Below are 22,364 nucleotides of genomic sequence, written 5' to 3'. Positions count from 1 at the left end.
TGTGCATGGCACCGCAGGCATGCCTCAAGTGGCTCCCACTTAAAACTCGGTTGAGTAACAAGAGAGATTCAATGTCCTATCATTTTATTATTAATTGTCGCGCACCGTTCAAACCTAATAACACTGCCCACTTAACAGCCACGCCTGCTTACAGCACTTTTTAACACCAACCGTTCTACTACAAAAAACTTTATCGGTTTCCACATGTCCTGAGGCAATAATCTTTCCGTTAACCAATCACAATCGAGTTCATAGACATAAGGCTTAGTTAGGCGGTATAGCTCAACTATGGAGTTCTCGTTGCACTAGTGCTTGCATGCCGTTCGTACTAAGTATCTCTCGGATTACTTGTAAAGCATGTCTGTTCATCTCTAGCACCTCCTCAGATCTGCCAGAGACAGCAGTCAGCTGGTGACTAGCTAGTTCTTTTTCTATTCTTTTATCAAGATATCCAAGAATACCAAGACATTGAGTGTAAACACTGAACAGGACTACCAGATCACTGTGAGTGGAAGAAGAGGGCACCTTCGAGCTCTAGTCATTCTGTTACACCACCTGCCATCGAGTGACAGTACATCTTGATGGGAATTATGTCATTTCTGCTTGACCCTTCCAGCAACTCTTGGCCGGTGAGAGGCAATTTTAGTTTTATTTGTGTGTTGTGATTGATGAGCTCAGGTGTACCGTTGGCAAGGTTTAGTAAAACCTACTTTCTGAAATTTCGGTTTTTTCAAGATTTTGCTAGAAGCTTATGCATGTTGACCATGAACTTCTAACATGGAAATGTGAGTTGTGAACACGCCTAATCAACCATTAATATAAAATAGTAACTGGCAAGCTAGAACTACAAGTTGTAGGACATCTATGTGCCTTCAACAAATAATTTGTTTTACTCAAAGACCAAAACTGTCAGCATAAGAATTTCACGACTGTTAATCTAGTGATATGTACTTCTGTCATACAGGCTACAGGCTAAGCCCTTAGACTTCAATGTCTTTTAAGTGCTTGCTTTGTATTCCACTGTTATTCAAAGCATTGTTCCAAACTTACAAAATAACAAAACTCACCGACTCACCAACATTATGACATCATCGTTGACCCAAAACGATAAGCTACTTTTTTCTCCTGTTTTTAAACACTTTATCTTTAGATTTTTTCATGAACCTTTGCTACTACTACATCCCATTTTAGTTTTTCTTGACTATTCAGAACAATTTAAATAGAACTGTTAAAGTTTTTTTCAATATAAAAAACTGTTTAAAATAACCTTGAAAAAAGTACTAGATTCCTTATGTTGGTAAATAAAAAATAGCAGAAAGTGCTGCCATTGTTACGGAAATTGATATTTGTCAGCAGTTTATTGTTTATAGTTTTAAGAAAAGCAAGACAAAAATGTAACAACACTTTTTTGAACCAAGCTCATAAAAAGGCAGGTTCAACTAAGTGTGCTGATTGTAGGCATTCAACATTGCTTCAAATTTTTAGTTTTCCAAGATTTTTTAGGCATAACCCTAGCGTCACACAGTTTATTTCCCATGTAGAGATACTATTTAACGTGAACTGCAAAATTAGTGTTAAGCCTCCCATGTCTGCAAGCATTTAAGCCTAGCTCATAACTGAAAACGTTGTCGGTCAGCTAGCTACCTACTAGCAGCCTCTAGACGAGCCATTTTCTTGTAAAAGTAAGTAAAAAAATTAACAACGCTTCAACCTCTTGAATAATGTTAACAACTAGCTAGTTCATCCCGTCACACCCAGTAGGCCAGTAGTCAACCTACCAGTAAAATCATCATCGACCTTCTTAAAGCAGTTTTGTGCCTCGAGGGGAGATATTTCATTGCTCCTCACCAGTATGAATGAAGTATTCGTATTTATTGGTTTTATTTAGCGCAGGATAATCATTCCAGGCAAAGTAGAGAAAGTGTGAAATCCATTCAGAGCTCAAACAATCGTTGAATAGTATAAACGGATTAGCGAGAGTAACTACTTAATGCACACACTTAGTGTAAATACAAGGACAGTTCTGATCTCACCTTACAATGCTTGATTCAATTAACTTACACTGTTTAATAGCCTCCGGGCGATTTCAGGTGCTGTCAACATAGAAACTATGAATGTCTATAAATGTCTATGACACAATGCAACCCATCAGACAATGTTAACTCCATAAATAAATCTATAAATAAAAAATTACAGCCATGAATTAGTTTAGCACAATGGGTGACAACATCTCTTCAAGAGGGGAGCATATGGCTTTATTTGATTTGTCGCGTTTTAGTCAGTGCACCTTTGTATGCCAACTCCCTTGATCAGATATAAATCTTGTGTCACTGTGATCATTTGCTCTCAAGCTAAATATTTCTAGCCACTATCATAGGCTAGATGTGGTCTGGTATTCCTAACTTTTTACATCGTTTTTTTTAATTTTTTGGAATGACAAGAAATTTATTTTACTTCCTGTTGTTAACTCTGTATTATATATAGTTTCTGATAAACCTATCAGAACTGGCATATTGTAAACTTGCCAGGTTTTTTAAATGAAATAATTTTAATAAAACATTTTAATTGATCTGATAAACTGTGTCTCAACACAAATAGATAAAAAGGACATTGCAAAAATATTTGTTTGTGATGGTTTAAAGATATACTTTAAAATTCAGTAATATTGTTTTGCTAAAAGCAAAAATAAAAAAATGTTTTGTAAAATATTTTGTGTACGTAAATTTTTCTGTAAAGCAGTTTAAAACCGGTGTCAGTCGAAATTAGAGTATCTGCTTATAACGAAACACATGAAGAAAACAAAGTAGTCAGCAGCGCAGAAGCAAATGGCAGCCCGAGAATAAAATGGTCAGTGCATACTTAGACGCCATCATGTTAGAGATAATGGATGCGCTAACATAATACCATTAAAATCCCACAGTTGTTAGGCTTAATACGAAGACGTATATTAAGAGACGCACTTGAAACGACTGCAACATCTTTTTTGCGACCATGGCTAAAACGTGATGCCTCTTACCGTTTGCCGCAATCGTTTAGTTTCTTGTTTGTTAAGCGCGCCTTGCTGGACTGGCTGCAACACTGATTAAGAATGTAACTGAAAACCATAATTGGAAGCTCGACTATGTATCTTATTGTTCAACTCAGCGTGATAGAGAGACACTGTCTAACTGCGTAGCTTAATCTGTGGTAAAAAACATAATTCATCTAGAGCGAAAGTGAGCTAAGCTCATTTCTCTAATTTAAACGCTGCAGGGGCATTTTATTGGTCAATAAATATAGTAATTAGAAAACGATTTTTGGTCTGAAACTTTTTTAATATTCAGCATATTTGCCTGATGCTGGATTGTTAATACAGCAGATGTTGATGTAATGAACATGGCTTATCGGAATGCTTGCTGCTTATTTGTGTTCCGGAAATCATATTTTTAACTCCAATGTTGTTAAAGAGAAACATAGCCTTCTGCTTTTTTATATTATCACCCAACTAACAATTTATTTTTACGCATTTACTGCCTACAGCAGGTTTTATGCAAATGTGTTCAGATATCTGCTTTTGTCATTTTACCAAAGCATTTATTAATTTTTGTTTTGCATTTTTATTGGTATTATTGCTTTTGTAAAAATCAATTCTATACTTTCATCAAAACAATTGTTTTTTTTTGCAATTTTACTAGATATAAAAAATTGTTTTGTACAAACAGGTTTTGTCATTTCACGCAAATAATTAGCTCCTTTCATATAATCTTAACAGTTTTTTTAAATTGTATGAAAAAATAATTTGTTTTTGACAAATACTGTCATAAAAATTTTAAAAGATAAATTGTGTATTGAAGTATTTTCAGCTAACATATTATACGCCAACAAACTGTGTCGAGCGAATGGTAAGTTAAACATAGAACTGTCTCAAACTCAGAAGTTGTGTGAGTCAGACTCTTTCATAGACGCCGAAGTGAGTCTACCTTAACTGATATAAAGAACGCCTAAAGGCTATGTGAGTTAGCATTATCTCTATGTTGATTGCATTAGCAACAGAAATCAATTAATCTAGCAGTTATTAATTGAGAAAAATCTCATACTCGCAGTTTATTATTATAAAAAATTATGTAAAACAGTCGCCAAGTGAATTTTCTATAGCTTGGACGCCATCATTTTATTTGATGTACCATTATTACATTTCCCATAATGCTTTTCAAGTTTTCTCTCACTTTTATTTCATTACCGTTGCATCTTATGACATAAGGGAGACCGACTAAATCAAATTACAGATTCGTATACCAATAGTGAAGTGTTTACAATAGAGCGGGTGAAGCTGCTAAACACTTATGACATTGCGCTTTGTGTCAGCTGAAACTGTCAGCCAATTATTATAGTTTGTGTTCTTTTTGATATCTTCTCACTCCGCAGGTCTGCAAAAGATTGTAACAACCGTCATCTGAGTTGTTATAAAGATTTCATCACAATAAAGGCACGTAACGCTGCAACTTGAACGCAATAGTCGATATCAACCATCGCAACAATAACGACTAGTGATGTCATTTTACGCATAATATTTTTCTGAGCGTTTTAACCACGATCAAGTTTCAATAATTGTAATCTTGAAACATTCTGACAGTCAGATCACCTCAGGCATAAAATAATCACAAACGATAAAAAAACATCGATACTTTCTATTAAATTCTACTAAAATATTGTGTAAGTTTATGTTTAAAGTTGGTTGTAAGTGAGCCCAGGGCCTATCTAAGGGCCAAAAGGTTGTTACTGTCTCTTCAACTGGAGAATCTATTGCAAATTATTATTATTATTATATTTTCGTACTATATATTATATTACTATATATAATATATTACTATATATTATATTAATACTTTTGTTCTTGAAAACTTTAAAATGTAATGCACCGATCAATGTGAACAACTTGAGACAAAAAATATTGTAAGAGTGTACATACAGTAAAAGTCACAATTTAAAATCAATATACCGGTACATCTTTTCTCCATATCTGGCTGCATCAAAATTATTTCTGTAGCACAAATACTAAAAATATTTTTAGTAGATCTTTTTAGCATCAACTTTTACATAAATGCGATTTGAAGTTTTTCAATTTTGAAGTCTTTTATGAGATTAGTCAAGCAGCTGTCATTATATGTTTTAAATTTCATATACTTGTTCAAGCACCAGGAGTAGTAGCTAAAAAATGACTAAACTAAATTTAAACTCAAAGCATTGATCTTTAAAAACAAGAGGAACTTTGATATTTGGTTTTATTTTGAAAATTAATTTTGGAAAAAATTGCGCTTTTAAATTCATTGGTTTGGCTAGTATCATGCGATATTAGATTAAAGAGGAACCAGCTAGCGGTTGATGTGACAGGAGAAACAGTTATTTTTTAAACCTTATCCCTAACTTAAAATAAGTGTAATTTGCAGATGTTCTGCATGTGCAACTATAGAGGCGAACTATAGAGGCGAACTATAGAGGCGAACGCTGTTCAACTATTTCGCATCCTTTTATCGATGTCTGCAGTTTTATTCATCTACAAAAGTGGCAGCTTGTGACTACAGCTGTTATGATAGTGTAACTTCCGAAGTTATATATCATTTGAAATAAATTATTCCTCATTCTGCATTACATATTCGTCATGATATATTAATTGAGCTATGAATATATTATGAGCTATATTCATAGCTCATAATATTTATAAAATAATAGACAGTTTTGACTACAGTCAATTTTTACATGTGAAGGTGCAATAGTGTTGTTAAGTTACCCCTGGCACAGTCATGAAACAGCCATAGAGGGGTTTTAGGTGAAGAATGCAACACAATTTTGCTTAACTGTTAGTCGACAATAAGTTTCCATGCATTTCACTGTTTGTGGGTCAGCGTTTCTTTGCATTACGTTGTTGGTAAGACAGTGTTTCCATACGTTCGCCTGTTTATGATACACTGTTTCCATGCCTTAGGCTGTTTGTGGGACAGTATTTTCATACATCGGGCTGTTTGTGGGACAGTATTTTCATACATCGGGCTGTTTGTGGGACAGTATTTCCATGCATCGGGCTGTTTGTTTAGCAGTATTTCCATGCATCGAGCTGTTTGTGGGACAGTATTTTCATACATCGGGCTGTTTGTGGGACAGTATTTCCATGCATCGGGCTGTTTGTGGGACAGTATTTCCATGCATCGGGCTGTTTGTGGGACAGTATTTCCATGCACTGGGCTTTTTGTGAGACAGTGATTTTATGTGTTGGGCGATCTGGTCGTATTTCATGCAAAAGTCTCCTTATGAAACAGTAGAACAGTGGAACAGTGTCTGGTCATGTTTCCATGTAATAGTCAGTTTGGGAAAGCACGTTTCTATACTCTGTAAACTTTTTTAATGTGATTTCTAAGGGGAAGAGTGTTTCTGTGCTTGGGGTTCTTGTCATATTTAGATGTAGTAGCATCTTAAGTGGATCTGGGTTTTCATGAAATTCGTTACTTGTGCAATAATGATTAAATGGTACTAAAAACTTTAAGTAATAGTTTCATACAGCGGCTTGTGTTTTTGACAGTGTTTCTAAGTATTGATCTATAGATGTGATGATGTTTTGACAGTGTTTCTAAGTATTGATCTATAGATGTGATGACGTTTTTGCTGCTTCATAAAATAGGCTTGCACTACCTCAAATTAACTCAGGTCTACATACTCCAAATAAAACAACAGTAACAATGTACAATAATAACAATAATAATGTTCTATCGAATAATAACTTCATACGAATCACTCTTTGCATTAACTAACTTTGCGTTATGGTACCATTGTACTGCATAATTTTATCTACATGTATTATAGCAAGGCATGAATATAGCTAGAATATCTATAGGTATATATATAGATTTTCAGGCTCATCTCGCAGAATACCATGAAAGGTTTAAAAAACTACTTTTACTAAAATGGCAAGCAAGTCTTACCCATAAAAAACATAGAATTCTAAGGGTAATAGTTGAAAATAAAAGAGTGTTAAATCATAGACTAATTACAGGTAGAGAGCCCTCTCGTAACAATAAACATAAAGCAATAATTTTCTATTCTTTTTGCTAATGAGATACTCAGTTGAACAATAGAATTTATCAACTTTCTACCCAAAAACTGCGGCCTTCGATTGATCTGAACATTCCCCTATGATCATTGGCCAAGACACACAAATTGAAGTTGTCACTCCTTCACTTACACGCCTAAGTCTATTGTGTTGATGAGGTGATACTGAGCGAGGTAATTAGTCGCTGTGGTGAAAGCATTATTGTGTTTTAATATGAGAACTAGCGAACACGTCCAATTACAGACGACTCTGGTCAAGGTACATGAATGAAGTATTGTGAGTCTGCGGGTTTTTAAGGGCCAACACGAGAGTATAATAGCCTGCCTTAGACGACCAGAGCTTAGAAAATTATTGAAATTGCTAAATCTATCTAACCCCAAGGCAGACATTTCAAAGTGGCATATTAAGGGTTAATTGTCGATAATATTTGCTGTTATCAAAAACTTCATCAGCCAGCTTGTCGCATCCTTCACAGCACCAAGCGGGTTGTAAAGAAGACGTGAGTAGGACCAATATTATAAACTTGGTTAATAAGTAAAGACACTTAAAAATTTTTAAAATATTTTGCAGATTTTGAACTATTACTGTGAAACGTCATATTCCTTACAAAATGTAAAGAAATTTTGTAAATTTAAAATGTATACTAAGGTGCATATAAGTTAATTTATATATTTAGGTTACGAAGGTAAAATGTAGTTTTTGAATTGTGAGTAATTTAGTCTTTGCCTTTTGTTCACATGCTTTTTATTCCAAAACTCTATTAATAAATTAGAATTCCAAAACACAGTTGACAACAAATGCATATATTTTTTTAGTGATGAGGGTATTTTAGACACGAAGGAACATACTATCAGAATATGTCATAAATGCTCGCATACAAATAGCCGTCTCTCTACAAACTTTTAGCAGCTACAGTTTTGTAACGCACAGCTTTAGGAAAAATGTATGGCTGACTAAGAGATCATCTGACTAGGAATATTTTGTAAAGTGATATCGACTCTTTGACTAGCCTTTCACATAACTGATAGCATGACACTTGTTATAACTAATCACAATCAGTTTACATGACATGAAGTCATGGCAGCGAGGCATCATATAAGTGATACATCTATCAAGGTATTCTATCAGCAAAGGTTTTCACAGCGCAAAATTAACTTAACATGTCATGCTAAGTGGTTAATTATTTCACAAAGAATAGCAGTTACTAGGCATCTTTCATTTGCTTTTTATGAAATCTTTCCTTTTTGATTGGATAGTCTAGATTAAAGAGGTGGAGCTTAATTTCTTATAGCTAAGGTTTTCAAGAAAGAGCACGGGCATTTGCAGTATTTAATCTTCTTTGTTACTTTTGGGCTCTAATGCTCTAAGGCTATTCTCAAAGTGATCTCAAAGCGAGTAAGATAAAATTGGATAGTTTTTTATTGGGTGATTCGATCGGGTCAAAGGGAGGAAGCATACTTTCTGGAAGCGATGAGTCCGATAGTAGCTTCAGGCAACTCTGACGCACGAGAAAGATTTTCCGCTGGCTTCACCAAATTGTCTCCACGGAAACTTAACAACAACGACACGAACGAAACAGAACATGACGTGAATGCAGCGGCGAATCCGTTTCACAACAACAGCTCTCCGTTTCTAATGGTGACTTATTACAGTCATTAGAGAGTAAATTAGCCATCACACTTAAAACATTTTAATAGTTATACTTTTATTGGTTTCCATTACTTTTAGTATATAATTTTCTCTAACACGTAACTTTCGAATGACTTCCAAAAACCGTTGTTCTCATTTTCATTGACTATAGTAGTCTCTTTATTACACGACATAGTGTGAGTTTAGCCTGAGGGCGAGGAGACTTTGGCTAATTGTTTGTGCGTTATCTATTAAGTCATAGGCTATAACTCTATATGTAGGGCCTTAGCTAGGGGGCATATTGTTTGTGAGCCATACTTAGCTATCAAGGCGGATTGGCTAATAATTTGCCAGTCTACACTCATTTTCTTTACTATTTGCCTCTGAGCATTGCCGGGGAACATGCCTATCTATTCTCCCCAGAGTTGCTATTATTTCGTAAGTTCAGCCTCAATTCTTTTACAAGTCGTAGGTAATAGAGCTGTACATCTTTGTTCTTTTAAAGCGTGCATAAGGCTTATAGAGCTTGAATTTTTTTAAGAAACCAGGGGTGCAGTTTTATTAAGTTTGTCCTGCTGTGAGCTGAATACAAATCTCTCATATTCAAGCTCTGATCTACTAATGGTTGTATTTGAAAATCTCTCTACTAAAAATTTGTAAATAGTTTTCTGTTAATAGAATTTTTTTCACTATTTTGTCAACTAACTATTAAAATAAATAAAATTTAGGGCCATGTTGATGGCCATAACAAACTAACCTGAGTATGAAAACTAGTTTTAAAATTTAAAACTAGTTTTAAAATTTTTATTCATAAGTATTACTTTATTGCCAATAAAGAAATTCCAAAAAAGAAATGTTTTCCAAATTATATTATCATATATTATATCATATCAAATTGTCATATAAGAAAGATAAAAACTTGTATATGTACTAATTTGTTTTGCACACAAGCTTTTAGAGATCCAAGTTTGTGTCTTATCTGGTCAACTGAAAGCTTTTGTATCACGGATGTGTCTTTCACTCTGCCAAACCAAATAGCTAATGTCTAGCTGTTATTATGTCAGTAATGACATGGCCAGTTTTGATGTTACCAAGCATTTTAATGAATATTCAGTGAATAGTCTATATAATCTATTTATATTATTAATATTAAATATATTTTACAGGAAAGGCGTGACTTCAATCCAGCAGCTCTCGGTAGTTTAGCCAGCAGTTCAACAGCTCCCTCACTTATGCCTGTCGGAACTTCAAGATTAACTCACGCGCCAGGAGGTGGCACTCCTGCCGCAGAATTTCAGCCACCATATTTTCCACCGCCATATATGCCAGGACATGCTCAGCAACCTGTGGACTTCTCGGCACATGATCCTTATGCATTACATCATCAACAGCACCCGAGTTACCAACAACTGCGACATAGAGAAGAACAGGTGCGACTTATCGATTTCTTCTATCGTGAAAGTTACGATAAATTTATTGCTTTGTTTTATGGTGTACCTAGATGAGCAATTCTATAATGCAATCAATGTTATGACCACATTTATTTTAAAATTTACTCATAAACTAAAACAAACTTGCTGACTTAGGTATCTGTCTGAATTTTATATAATATATATTATATTATATAAAATATTATATATAATATTATATAATACATATTATATTTTATTATATATAATATAAATATATTACATATTATTATAAATATATAAATATTTTAAAATGAAGCCTATCGGTTGAAAACTAATAAACCTGGATCCACACTTATGGCAGCTTAAGAAAAGCTTTTGAAAGTTATCATAGTCAAGATTTTCCCTAATTGGATAAATAGAGCAGCAAAAATTGAATCCATATTGATGCAACGAAAGGAGAAACTCATTTAGAAAATCATCTGAAGCTAATTGATTTTTAAACTTAATTTTAAATTCTTTCATTGCCGATTTAAATTATTTCACATTTATTCAGCACTCACAAATGCATAAAATACGGCAAATAGGCATAGTTTATATTGCCTGTGAAAGTTTGATTAAAAAATGTTTTTTTTATTTCAAAGTACAGAGGTAACATTTTTGTCAATGTGGTAGAAAGTATACTAAAACTTGAACTAGTCCCACATGCAATGACCAACTGAAACTTACACTTAAGATGGCTACTGTGTGAGTGACAGATATAATTGAGCGGATAATTTACCCACAGCTTTGTAATAAATACTTGACCATGTTAAGTTACTGAGGAGAGCATGCGGGCTCTGTCAATCAACCTCAAACAAATTAGTTAATAATTTTTCTCCTCATCCTTGTGAAAACAAGAATTAAGTGAGTGGTCGACTCGACCACCAGAACATAGCTTAATTAGATTAATTAAAATATTGTATTGCAATAAATCCTCTTTACCATTTCTCCGGCGCTTCTACAGTTTTCACCTTTAACCAGGCTATGAAGTCTTTTAGCGGCTTTTTGTTGCGTAAATCTATTACTAACTGAATATAGCTGAGCTGTTTTATCATTGACTGGTGGTTATAACACAGACTAGCGAGTTGTCATCAGTAGGATTCAGGGTTGTTGTTCGATCCATGCATTTTTTAGTACGTGAATATCTTTGTTCTCATTTGGTTAGTGACAGTAGGTCTTGCCAAGGTCTCAAATAATTAAATATGGTCAACAAAGAAGAACCTAAGGCTTCGAAAATATTATAAACTTGCTTAAGTACTGTGAACCTGTGCCACCTAAAAATTAGTTCAAATGCCACCAAAATACATATAGCACCTTTTACTCCAAATGGTTGTTATTAAATTATAAATTTGTAAACGCTTGTCTGATGAAAAATAGTATTTCGTTTCATCACTTGAATGATGTAATTTTTACAAGTAGGAATATTATTTAGCCTGTAAATCTTGCACACAAATAAACCTGTAGGGGTAATTTAGGAACGGTAACCATCTGCTTATAACCTTCCATCCGATCCAAAGGTTCTTCATGCTGTATCATCCTAGCCTATCTGAATGAGAGCTGACGATTATTTGTGTTCTAATACATGTACTAAAAATTTGATGGCCATGCCACGACATATGAAACAAAGAGAAGGAACTGATGATTCTTTAACAATGAATTCACATGTTGTAGCTACAGCAGATACAACAAGCCTCTTTGCAGGCAGCTTACGATCCTCGTCGTGAGTATATGCGTAGACCTGACTCGCTGCTCTACGGGGCACACAGCAGCAGCTCACACCATGAAATCATGCAGCATAGTTCCATGTCAGGAGATGAGGCATCACCTCAGGTAGAAATAACTAACTGTTAAAATCTTGATCATTATATATGACTATTTATTTGGAAATCTTAAAAACGAATCTCCAATATTTATAGAGTTTTGAAGTCACGGTAAAGAGCTCAGCTTGATAAAAAAAGTTTTCATTGTGGCAAGTAATGAATATTATTAATTAAAACTAAATCAATGTTCGAAAGTCTCAGCTGACTTCTAGATAGATGGATAGATAGATAAATAAATAGATCGATAGATAAATAGATCGATAGATCGATAGATCGATAGATCGATAGATCGATAGATCGATAGATAGATAAATAGATCGATCGATCGATAAATAGATCGATAGATAGATAAATATGAACTTCATTATCACTGGTCAAACCCGTTTTAAGCAAATTATAATATGAGACAAAAAAACAAATACCAAAAATAGTAAATTAAATTATGTGTATTGTGTACTTCTAATCTATTATATTTTATAATCTATATAAGATGTTATATTTTTAATAGTTCTTCGCTCATGGTGCATGGAATGCAGACATTAGACTGAGAGCCAAGCGAGGTAGACTTCAGACTAAAGTAATAATATTGAATGAACTTCCGAAAAGACCATTTCAAACAGTCAATTCAAGTGTTGCAGATTATATTATTACATCTACAAATTTCTGGATGATCAATTCTGAATTGAATTCAAGAGAAATTATTTTGATATACCCATGAGCTGAAGAGCCTTTCCTCTCACTTGCATGTTGTAGCAGTCGTCTGAAATGCTTTGTTTTTCTCTAGGATTATAATATTAGTCGATTCTCACGAATTTAACAATAGAATCGGCAGAACTTGAAGGGTCCTTCTAAATTGAGCATGAGCTGTGGCAAGACAATAACGAAGTTACAAGTGCCAATTCAAAACTTCTCCATGGCTGACATGTGTGAGACACCGAGTACATTCAACTTTTACTGTTTTCCTGAAACTTTTGTTGTGTTATTGTTTAAGAGTATTTTCAGGCTCATAGGATCTTAAAATTTGTCACAAACTGCTTGAAACTGACTAGAATTATACTTGAAAACGGCTTGTTCTCTACAAGTACAGGACTGCCGAAATCTTGGTCTACTTTTACACAACCTCCCATGATAGAGGGATGGGCAATTTTGAAAGGGCATGAATTTACGAACCAGTATCATTAAATGTATTTATAACTTTTTATTGACATTAGTGATCATCAAAATTATGATATTTTTTACATGTCAAAACAACAATGAAAAGACAGAAATAAGTAATTATTGAGTGAGTTGAACAGACGTGTTTTAAATCTGTTGGTAATCTGATAGTATTGCAGAGGAGTCGGAATAATGAATTGTAGGTTGTAGCAACAAAAAGTTTGTAAACTGAAACATACTGAGAGTGAATTGTAATATGGGGGTCTCAAGGAATAAAAAACCATGTTTATCATGTTTAGAAGAATAATTACAATTAATCTGGGCAGAGTTTATAAAGAATTTTGAAACTTGTAACGCAAATGCAAAAGCGAGCAAGTTTGGAGTAGGGACAATGTGTTGAAAGATTTTGTGATAAGATTAGCTGAAGTGTGGTGAGCTGGAATATGTGATCGGTAGTACAAGTCGTAGTGTAGATTTTCGTTAGAGGAATGTCCTTTTCAGCTGTCGGTACGGTGAGATGAGAAATATATATATATCAACACCATTGATCAGATGACAATGCATAATTGAAAGTAAAGCAACAGTCTAGTCCAGTCTAGCCAATAATATTTCATTTATGTTTATTGAAACTGGGTTGAATCGTAGGCATTACTAGACAACCCTGAAGTTAAGTTTAAAAATATGAGAAACATGGTTTTAGTTATAGGCAAATGAACCTCTAGTAGTAGATATTTAATAGCAAAAGAAACTTTTCAACTGATGCCACTGATTTTGTAGAAGAAAGCTCATCGAAATTTAAAAATATCCATAAGCTAGTAGAATTCATAGCTCCATAAGTGACATTTACAGCTCCTCTCAGTTACAGCTGATGTGATCATCACCGAGAAGGTGTGTGCTCATCAAATGTCGCATCACTAGCCAAGCTAAGATAATCTTACACCTCATAGATTGCAGACGTAGATTCCTTTGTTAGAAGGAACGTGTTACACAAGCTCAATAGACATATGATAGTCAAAAAGTGGCAATTATTCTCTCTAGACGACTCGACATTCTTTCTCTCCTATCCTACCTTTTTTACTTCTTAAATTACTTGGCTTGATTTTTAATAGTTGTATTTTGTGACTTTGGTGTCTATGGTGTCTATGTCTACCAGTAAACAGCAAAGAATCGGTCTGTGTTCTGCCTTTTTGAACAGCTAAGGCTACGATTGAGTGGATGAAAAACGAATTATGATGAGCTCGCTTTAAATTAAAATTATTAGTATAAAAAATTTATTTTCTACAAACTGGTCTATTAATAAATATTAAAAGAGTTTTTGAGTCATATGACAATGTGTAGCACCAAAAGGATGAGTAATGCATTCATGTAGATCCCCAGACATTTGCATACTTGTAGCAGGCTATTTTGTTAGATAAACAATTTGTTTTGCCTTTGTGCTTGACTTTTCATTTCATGCTGCCTGTCGTTTTAACACTTATGGACAAGTTGCTAGTATGATAGAGATGGATAGTGGTAATGATAATGTATTTTAGTTTTAAACCAACAATTTTCAACACATGAATTACTAAGATGCTTGTAGTATCATGCAAACATTTGATATGTTCAGAAGGTTTTATAACTATTCAGCAGTTCACATTATAAAAAGGCATCTGCAGAGCATAAAACTAAAAACAGAACAGGAAACAACATCTTCAATGCAATTGCCTGAGTTCCCATATTAAATGGTAGAAATGGAAAACTATGCCACTAATTTATGACTTGATCATGTAGGGTCAATCAGCCTGTGTACTCAAAAAATTTAATGAGTCGCCAAAGCATAAAACTTAGCACAAAGTTGGCGGAACTGGATTAACTTTTGTAAACAGTCAAAGAGCTGATCAGGACCACACTCTAATACTTCTATTTATATCCATTCATTTTATTTCTACTTTTCCATAGAATCTACTACTCCAGATACCAACACTTTGCCAATCTACATTATAAAACAATGGTATACAAAAATAGTTTTTTCTTCCAAAACAATGAAGACAACACATAATCTTCTTTTAAAATTTTATTTTACTTCTCTTTATTTGTCTCGTTCTATAATTTGCTTTGAACAGCATTGACCAGTGATAACAAGGTTCATATCTATCTATCAAGATGTTCATATTTCATTAAACACCCATGTGTTCTCATAGCCAGCAAGGCATTGTGACTCAGCAACTAAACTAACTACCATCCTATTAGAGCTTAGATATTCCTATCTCTATACATTTAAACTTGGATATTGGATGACGAGGAATACCTAACTTTAAATTATCAATTTCATTTAATAACCAGTGATTCTCATAAATACTTTAACAAAGTGTCTTTGTAAATATTATTATTTTATTGAAGATAGTCTATTATATGAGCAGTCTCTTATAGTTCAACCAACTGTAGGTTCTTTGTGTTCTGGGAAAGTTTTTAGCTTCTATGAACAAAAAGGTAACTATTGTTATATACTTAGTCATTCTCTATATGTAGTCAGCTGTTTATGCATGTCTCCTTGTCCATGCAATGATGGACAACTTTCTCTCTGTAGGAACCAGATGACTACATGCTGAGTGATAGCTACAGAAAGGGTGAGAAGATTACTCCTGTATTGACCCATTTTATTAAAATTATTTTAGGGCATTCAGCTCATTGAGAAAGCGAAATATTAGAGCAAGCGAACATATCATAGATGTTCATATGTCAGCTCTTACAGCACTTCATGAATTGTGTTCACTATTTGTTCAGTAATATTTCTTTGTTCTGCTTTGAGTTTGTCATTATATTTTTTATATTATTAAACTGCTATCAGAACAATATTATAGTAAATTTTGAATTTCAATAATCTTTGTACCTTAATAATGTAATATGAATAACGAACTAATAATCTTTAGCCACCAGTTGAGGCCAAGATGAGTTTGTTTTTAAAATTATCTGTATGTATTTACCACAATCGCATCACAGCGATCGAAAGTAAAATCTATAATATTAAATCGGATATTCTGCTAGGAATGATGAAACTAAAACCAGAAAGCAAAGACTACATGTCAGAAAGTATGGTTGCTCCTGGCGATGTCTTTTGCTCTGTACCTGGTCGTCTTTCCCTCCTGTCCAGCACCAGCAAATACAAGGTGACGGTTGCCGAGGTGCAGCGTAGACTCAGTCCTCCGGAATGTTTAAACGCCTCGCTTCTTGGTGGAGTGTTAAGAAGGTACATGGAATTATAAATAAATTTATAAGTTTTTGAGCTTTCTTATTGTGCAATAAATAAAATACAGTAAATAGCTGACTGAGAAACCAGTTCTATAAACTAAAGACATATGAGTAGACCACCAGATGATATAGTCTATAGATATCCATCGCACACATTCAAATACAGTCTGTTGAGCTGGTGATGGATATACCCAATTTACTAGCAACTCGTTCTTTATATAATTTACATCTGATTTCTTTACGCAACCCAAATAAATATAATTGCAAATAGAAATAGAAAAAAACTAAAATATTTCAACTATGAAGTATTTTAACCAATAATTTTTAGCTACCCAATAAGCATAAGATAATCCATGATAACTGGTTAACAATTAGGTTCCCCTTTGTTATCAAAAAAACTTTGTCTACTTATTTAATTTCCAATAAATATCTCAATAGTATGAACATATTGATGTTATTTAACACACAATTAAGGTTCACTGTACAGCTGCAGCTAAAGCACAAAATGAGTGAGAGTAGAGGCCTGTGTGAGGTTGTATGTGAATGTATTGACTTAATTGTCAAGGCTACAATTTAAAAGCTTTGTGGTTCATAGAAAAACCTTTTATTGCTATATCGCTATGAGTACAAAATATGTCACATTTCTTATTAGCTTTGATAACACGTAGTTCAATATTAATGACAGAATGGCTGTTTGTCAAAGGTCTAGCTTAATATTTTTGGTTTCTTCTTAATTAATTATATCATTATTTATTAATTTATTACATGTATTATAATTCATTAAACTATGCATATAATAAATTGAGTTTTAAGTGGTTTACAAGGTTTAGAATAAAACCTATAAAGCTATAATTAAATTGTTAATGCATGTGTTTTTAGAGCTAAGTCCAAAAATGGAGGAAGATCGCTAAGAGAAAAATTAGAGCAGATTGGATTAAGTCTGCCGGCTGGAAGAAGAAAAGCAGCAAATGTCACACTGCTCACCTCTCTAGTAGAAGGTCAGCATTGTTCCAGCTTGGCATAAATCAATTAGATTAAAATTCTATTCAAATATAAGTAACAAGCACCGATTATGTTTTAGGAGAGGTAATTCGACTGGCAAAGGATTATGTTTATATATGTTTTAGGAGAGGCAATTCGACTAGCAAAGGATTATGCTTATATATGTGAGACAGAATTCCCAGCAAAGCAATGCGCTGACTATAACAGCAGATCCATATCTGATCCAACAGATCTACACACTAGGAAAAATATGGTGCTTGCTTCAAAGTAAGAAAAAAATATTCTAGAATAATTTTTAGTCCACATAAACAGGTTGTATATCAATATATGTATAAGATTTTATTGGCTCTAGTAATCATCAACAATATGATGAATTTTATTACGAGCCAAAACAAAAATGAGAAGACAGAAATCAGGAATTATTGAGTGAGTTGAACAAAAGTGTGTTAAAAGTTGATAATCTAATAGTATTGTGAAGGAGTCAGGATAGTGAACTGTAGGTTGTAACAACAGCGAGTTGTTAGAAAATTGTAGTAACAGAAAGTTCATAAACTGAAACATGCAATGGTAGATGTAGTACATTGGTGTCACGGAATAGAAACGATGATTGTCATATGTGTAAAAGGATGAATACAAATATTCTGGGCATAGTTTACTTAGGATTCTGAAACCTGTAATACAAATGCAGAAGTGAGCAACTTTAGGATTCAAGGTTTATTGATTTTTTTAAGTCAGTTGGCCAGGAAATTGATAATACAAAAGTATTAAAAAATATAGGCTATACTTTATTATCATGCGCTTAATCCACATCAAAAAGTGATAGCTTAGATTTGCTGTTGAATAACAAAAAGCAAAAAAAAGAAATGCTTTTTTTTAAGTTGTAATAAAAGTTTTAAATTGACAACTTGTTTCAAATAAGAAACAACAATAAACACGTTGTTTATTCTTTTATTATGCAAAACATTACAGTTTATTATTTCTATTTTGTTTGTGCGATTAATCCATGTTCAGATCTTCTTGTACTCGAATGTAGAAGCCAGTTTTTTTCAGTCCAAAGTAACAAGAACTATAACTCTCGCACGCCTCAGCAACTTATCAGCTAATAGTAATTGTTTAGCTAACCGTTGATTAGCCGTAGAGAGCCAAATGTTACGCAGACAGCGTGTAACAGTTTAGTAATAAGATGCAGGTGATAGTCTACAAAATTAAATAATTTTCTCCCCATTTTTACATAACCGCATTTAGTTTTAAATTGAATGCAGCGGCTATGACCATTTATTTTGATAGTGTTCGCTGTCGATTGCACTGAGGGCTCATTTAATTAGGAAGGCTGTCAAGTAGGCTTCACACTGCGGGAGCTAAGGAAGGGCAGACTATAACGCTAGACCGACAGCGTTAAACTGGCAGCACTGTACTGACAGCTAAATTAGTTTAATAGTTTTAGCTAATGCTTGTAAATAGCAAAAACATAAAAAGAGTTTCGATAGCAGTTTTGATCGTAACATGTCGGAGATTCATATTTTAACCGTGTGGAATAGTTTAAAAATTATGGGTTGATTCGGACATGATAAAACAAAACCAGCACCGAATAACTTATCAACCAGGACAACCGTATTACCCTTATATAAACTTCTTTCGGTAACAATACTGGTAGCATACTGATAATCAAGGTCGCATAACTAGAAACTGATTTGTGAATCTGCTATCTATAACTGACTAATGTGATTTTACATAAGCAGTGGTACTAAAAAATAAGACTGCCTTAAAAAGAAGGAGCCAAACAGTTATCAGTTGTTTTACAAAATATTATAAATATTATCACTCTTAAAATAAAATTATATGAGATTGGTTTAATTCTTTCAATGCCGTGCTAATTTGGTCTTGTATGAGCTGACGGTTATAACTCTGGGAAGTCAGTATTATAAGTACAACATTTCACACATAAGTCTCCTATCAAATGCTGTTCCCACACAGTTGTTGATGGTGAACGACACAAATTGGCAAATATCCAATAAAAGCAAATTCCATTAGTAACAAGCACTAGGCCAATGTCTAGTAACAGTAGTATCATAGGAGTGACAGTGGGATTGCATGAGTAACAGCATTGATGCAGTAGTAACTGCAGTATAGCAGTGTAACAGAAGTAGTGCAATAGTAGAGAAGTACTGGTGCAACAATAGCAGCAGTATTTCAATAGCAGTAACAGTACTAGTGCAGTAGAAGTCCAGCAGTAGCAGTCCAGCAGTGCAGCAACAGTGCAGTAGTGCTGCAGTGCTGCAGAAGTAGTGCAGTAGGAGTGCAGTAGTGCTGCAGTAGTAGTGCAGTAGTAGTGCAGTAGTAGTGCAGTAAAAGTGCAGTACTAGCAATGTGACAAAACTTCTATTCTACATAAAATATTCACAAGTCTGATGAATGTTTACTGCAGCTGTTATAAAACATGGTCTCTTGTTTTTAACATCTCAAGTATCATATCTGTAAAACATGTCTGTTATAAGTTTAGTAGTCATTGAATATGAGTGAGAAAAATTTCATGCAATTGCATATAAAACACTAACACAATATGCATTAACCACGCTACATAACACATTCAGTGCTAATATATGGAATCTTTTAGCAGATAGAAAAAGATAGAATTTACTTGAAAAATATTAATGGTATGATTTATTGAATAAATGCAGCTTTTCTCTAAAAACAGACACTTGTATATCATTAGTTCACTCATTTACTGATGGTGTTGTTGCAACTACGGCAACCAAGAGCATTTACATTGAATTATTGTTCCTTCTTTGTTTAATATGAAAAATTATTTTTATACATGACAAAAATATGTTGATCTAACCGGTGTCTAATATTTTTATTTACAGACAGCTAGTTAAAGAATTGATAGACCTACTAAGTCAAGACAGATCTCCAGTCGGGGCCAACACTCGGCCCCATCAGCCACTCTTAGAACCGAGTATACAAAGACATCTCACTAACTTTGCCCTGCTAACGCACGGATTTGGCTCACCATCTGTTATTGCTGGTCTGACAGCGATGCAGAACTATCTTAACGAAATGCTCAAAGTCGTAGACAAGAAATGCCAAAGTTCACAAATGGCCGATGATACAAAGGAAATGGGTGATCGAGGGCAGCATCAACCATAGAAAAGAATTTAACCTAGTTGTATTATTGTATGTACATGCGTTAGATTATGTATAAATACATTATAATTTTATATTTTCGAAATAAGGTCACCAAAATCTCTTATAATTCACTGAACATAAACGCTGTGTAAGATGGTAAGAGATGACTCTATGCCAATACAGGATATTTGAATTTATTCTATGACATTGACTTAGGTTTAGTGTATAGATTTCAACAGCATGCAATTAATAAAGTACAGAGAGGCGGTGTAAGGTTAATTTCATTTTTCATAGCTTTATTAACAGACCAAAGCATGACGAATAACTCTCATACTCGTTGCCATGGTAACAATGGCAAGTTTGATGAATCAATTTGTTGTACAAATGTCTGTGCGTAGCAGTCTTTTGAATTGCAAGAGTAATGCGATTACTGTAAAAGAATTTTTGTAATATTTATTTACCTGTAAAACTTTGCAAATAAACAGTCATGAGAGTTCCTTATGTATGTATCCATGTATGCGTGTCTATTACTCACTCATTTTCACCATTCCCTGTGAGCTTACGATATCTGGCTTTATATCTTGTAGTAAAATTCGGCTAGGCGTGCATTTGCTGGCAATTGCTGCATGAAGATGGATTGGTCAGCAAATATTCTGTGACCATTTAAAATATAACTTCAATACATCACGTAGTATGTCCACTAAATGAACATCTTTGCTGGTTTCTAGATGTTTTGATTGCAGATCTTCCACAGTAAATCTATATATATACTTAAGTGTTTGTCTTTTTGAATCCTGTGTCTAGTTATAGCAATTAAAATCCAGCAAGGAAAACGCCGCATAACACTAGATTTGATCTCACGACCTATATATTAAGAGGCAGTGAACTTAACCATTAAGCTACACGGATTACAAGACATTCGTTAGGCAAATAGTCATTACATTGGTTAAGACACTCATGCTTAAAGCGCTTGCAATGTTGACCGTTACGCATAACAAATATTAATCTGACCCAAAAGGCGAATATTGTTTTAATAAAGATTTTAGTAAAGATCTAGCTTTTCACGTAAGTTACTCAAATTCATTAGGTAATTATTGTATTACCTGGGCAATACCGGGCATTCAGCTAGTATTGTATAAGGGGAAAGTCGCTTTGGTTTAAAATAAAATTTTTGTAATTCGAACTCAAATATTGTTCATTAAATAACTCAGTTGTGAGCTAATGTTCTGTTTTAAAATATATTAGAATTAATAACATTGAAAGTTTTACAAAGTTTCTCAAGTGATGTAGGCTATATATATGTAGGTAGTGCATACTAGGAATGAGGCTAAGCAGCGTGTATATTAAGCATGTGCTGACATAAAAGAAACATTCATTTGATGAAATTGGAGAAAATGTTTGTAAATTTGTACATATTCTAATATATTGTATATATTATATACATACATATATATATATATATATATATATATATATATATATATATATATATATATATATATATATATATATATATATATATGCAGTTTATTTATATATTTTGGTAACACAAATTGAAATAGTGCTTTATAACTTCTGTTTTTAGTGTTGAAATAATTGACCATGTAATGACTAGTGGAGTAGCTAGCAGTCATGGTGACAAAAGGAGGATTGCAATTGTTTTCTAAAAAAAATACAAATCAAAAAGTTATTGAAAAATATGAACAAAAGATTAGATCAGTTCTTAAAAAGTAATATAGAAACTTTTGGTAGAGATAGTCAAGAAGAGTGTGGAAGCAATGCAAAATAACCTGAAATGAGTGAAAGTGAAAAGAAGAAGATAAAATATAAATAATATCAATATGGAAACAAAAAATACAAGCTATCCTGATT

General features: G+C 33.6%; 1 protein-coding gene across 1 annotated transcript; it reads left to right on the top strand.

Annotated features, from left to right (window-relative positions):
- Positions 1-496: 496 nt before the first annotated feature.
- LOC137403663 (transcription factor AP-2-alpha-like) lies at positions 497-20,997 on the top strand. Its single transcript, XM_068089658.1, has 8 exons — positions 497-629; positions 9,877-10,140; positions 11,833-11,991; positions 15,703-15,742; positions 16,161-16,362; positions 17,244-17,362; positions 17,492-17,633; positions 20,231-20,997. The coding sequence occupies exons 1-8, from the start codon at positions 582-584 to the stop codon at positions 20,511-20,513; spliced, it is 1,257 nt and encodes a 418-aa protein (XP_067945759.1). The 5' UTR covers positions 497-581; the 3' UTR covers positions 20,514-20,997.
- Positions 20,998-22,364: the final 1,367 nt, after the last annotated feature.

Source organism: Watersipora subatra, chromosome 1 (genome assembly GCF_963576615.1).
Source record: "Watersipora subatra chromosome 1, tzWatSuba1.1, whole genome shotgun sequence".
Taxonomy (NCBI): domain Eukaryota; kingdom Metazoa; phylum Bryozoa; class Gymnolaemata; order Cheilostomatida; family Watersiporidae; genus Watersipora; species Watersipora subatra.
The sequence above is the reverse complement of the archived record's forward strand: the minus strand, read 5'-3'. Positions and strand labels throughout refer to the sequence as shown.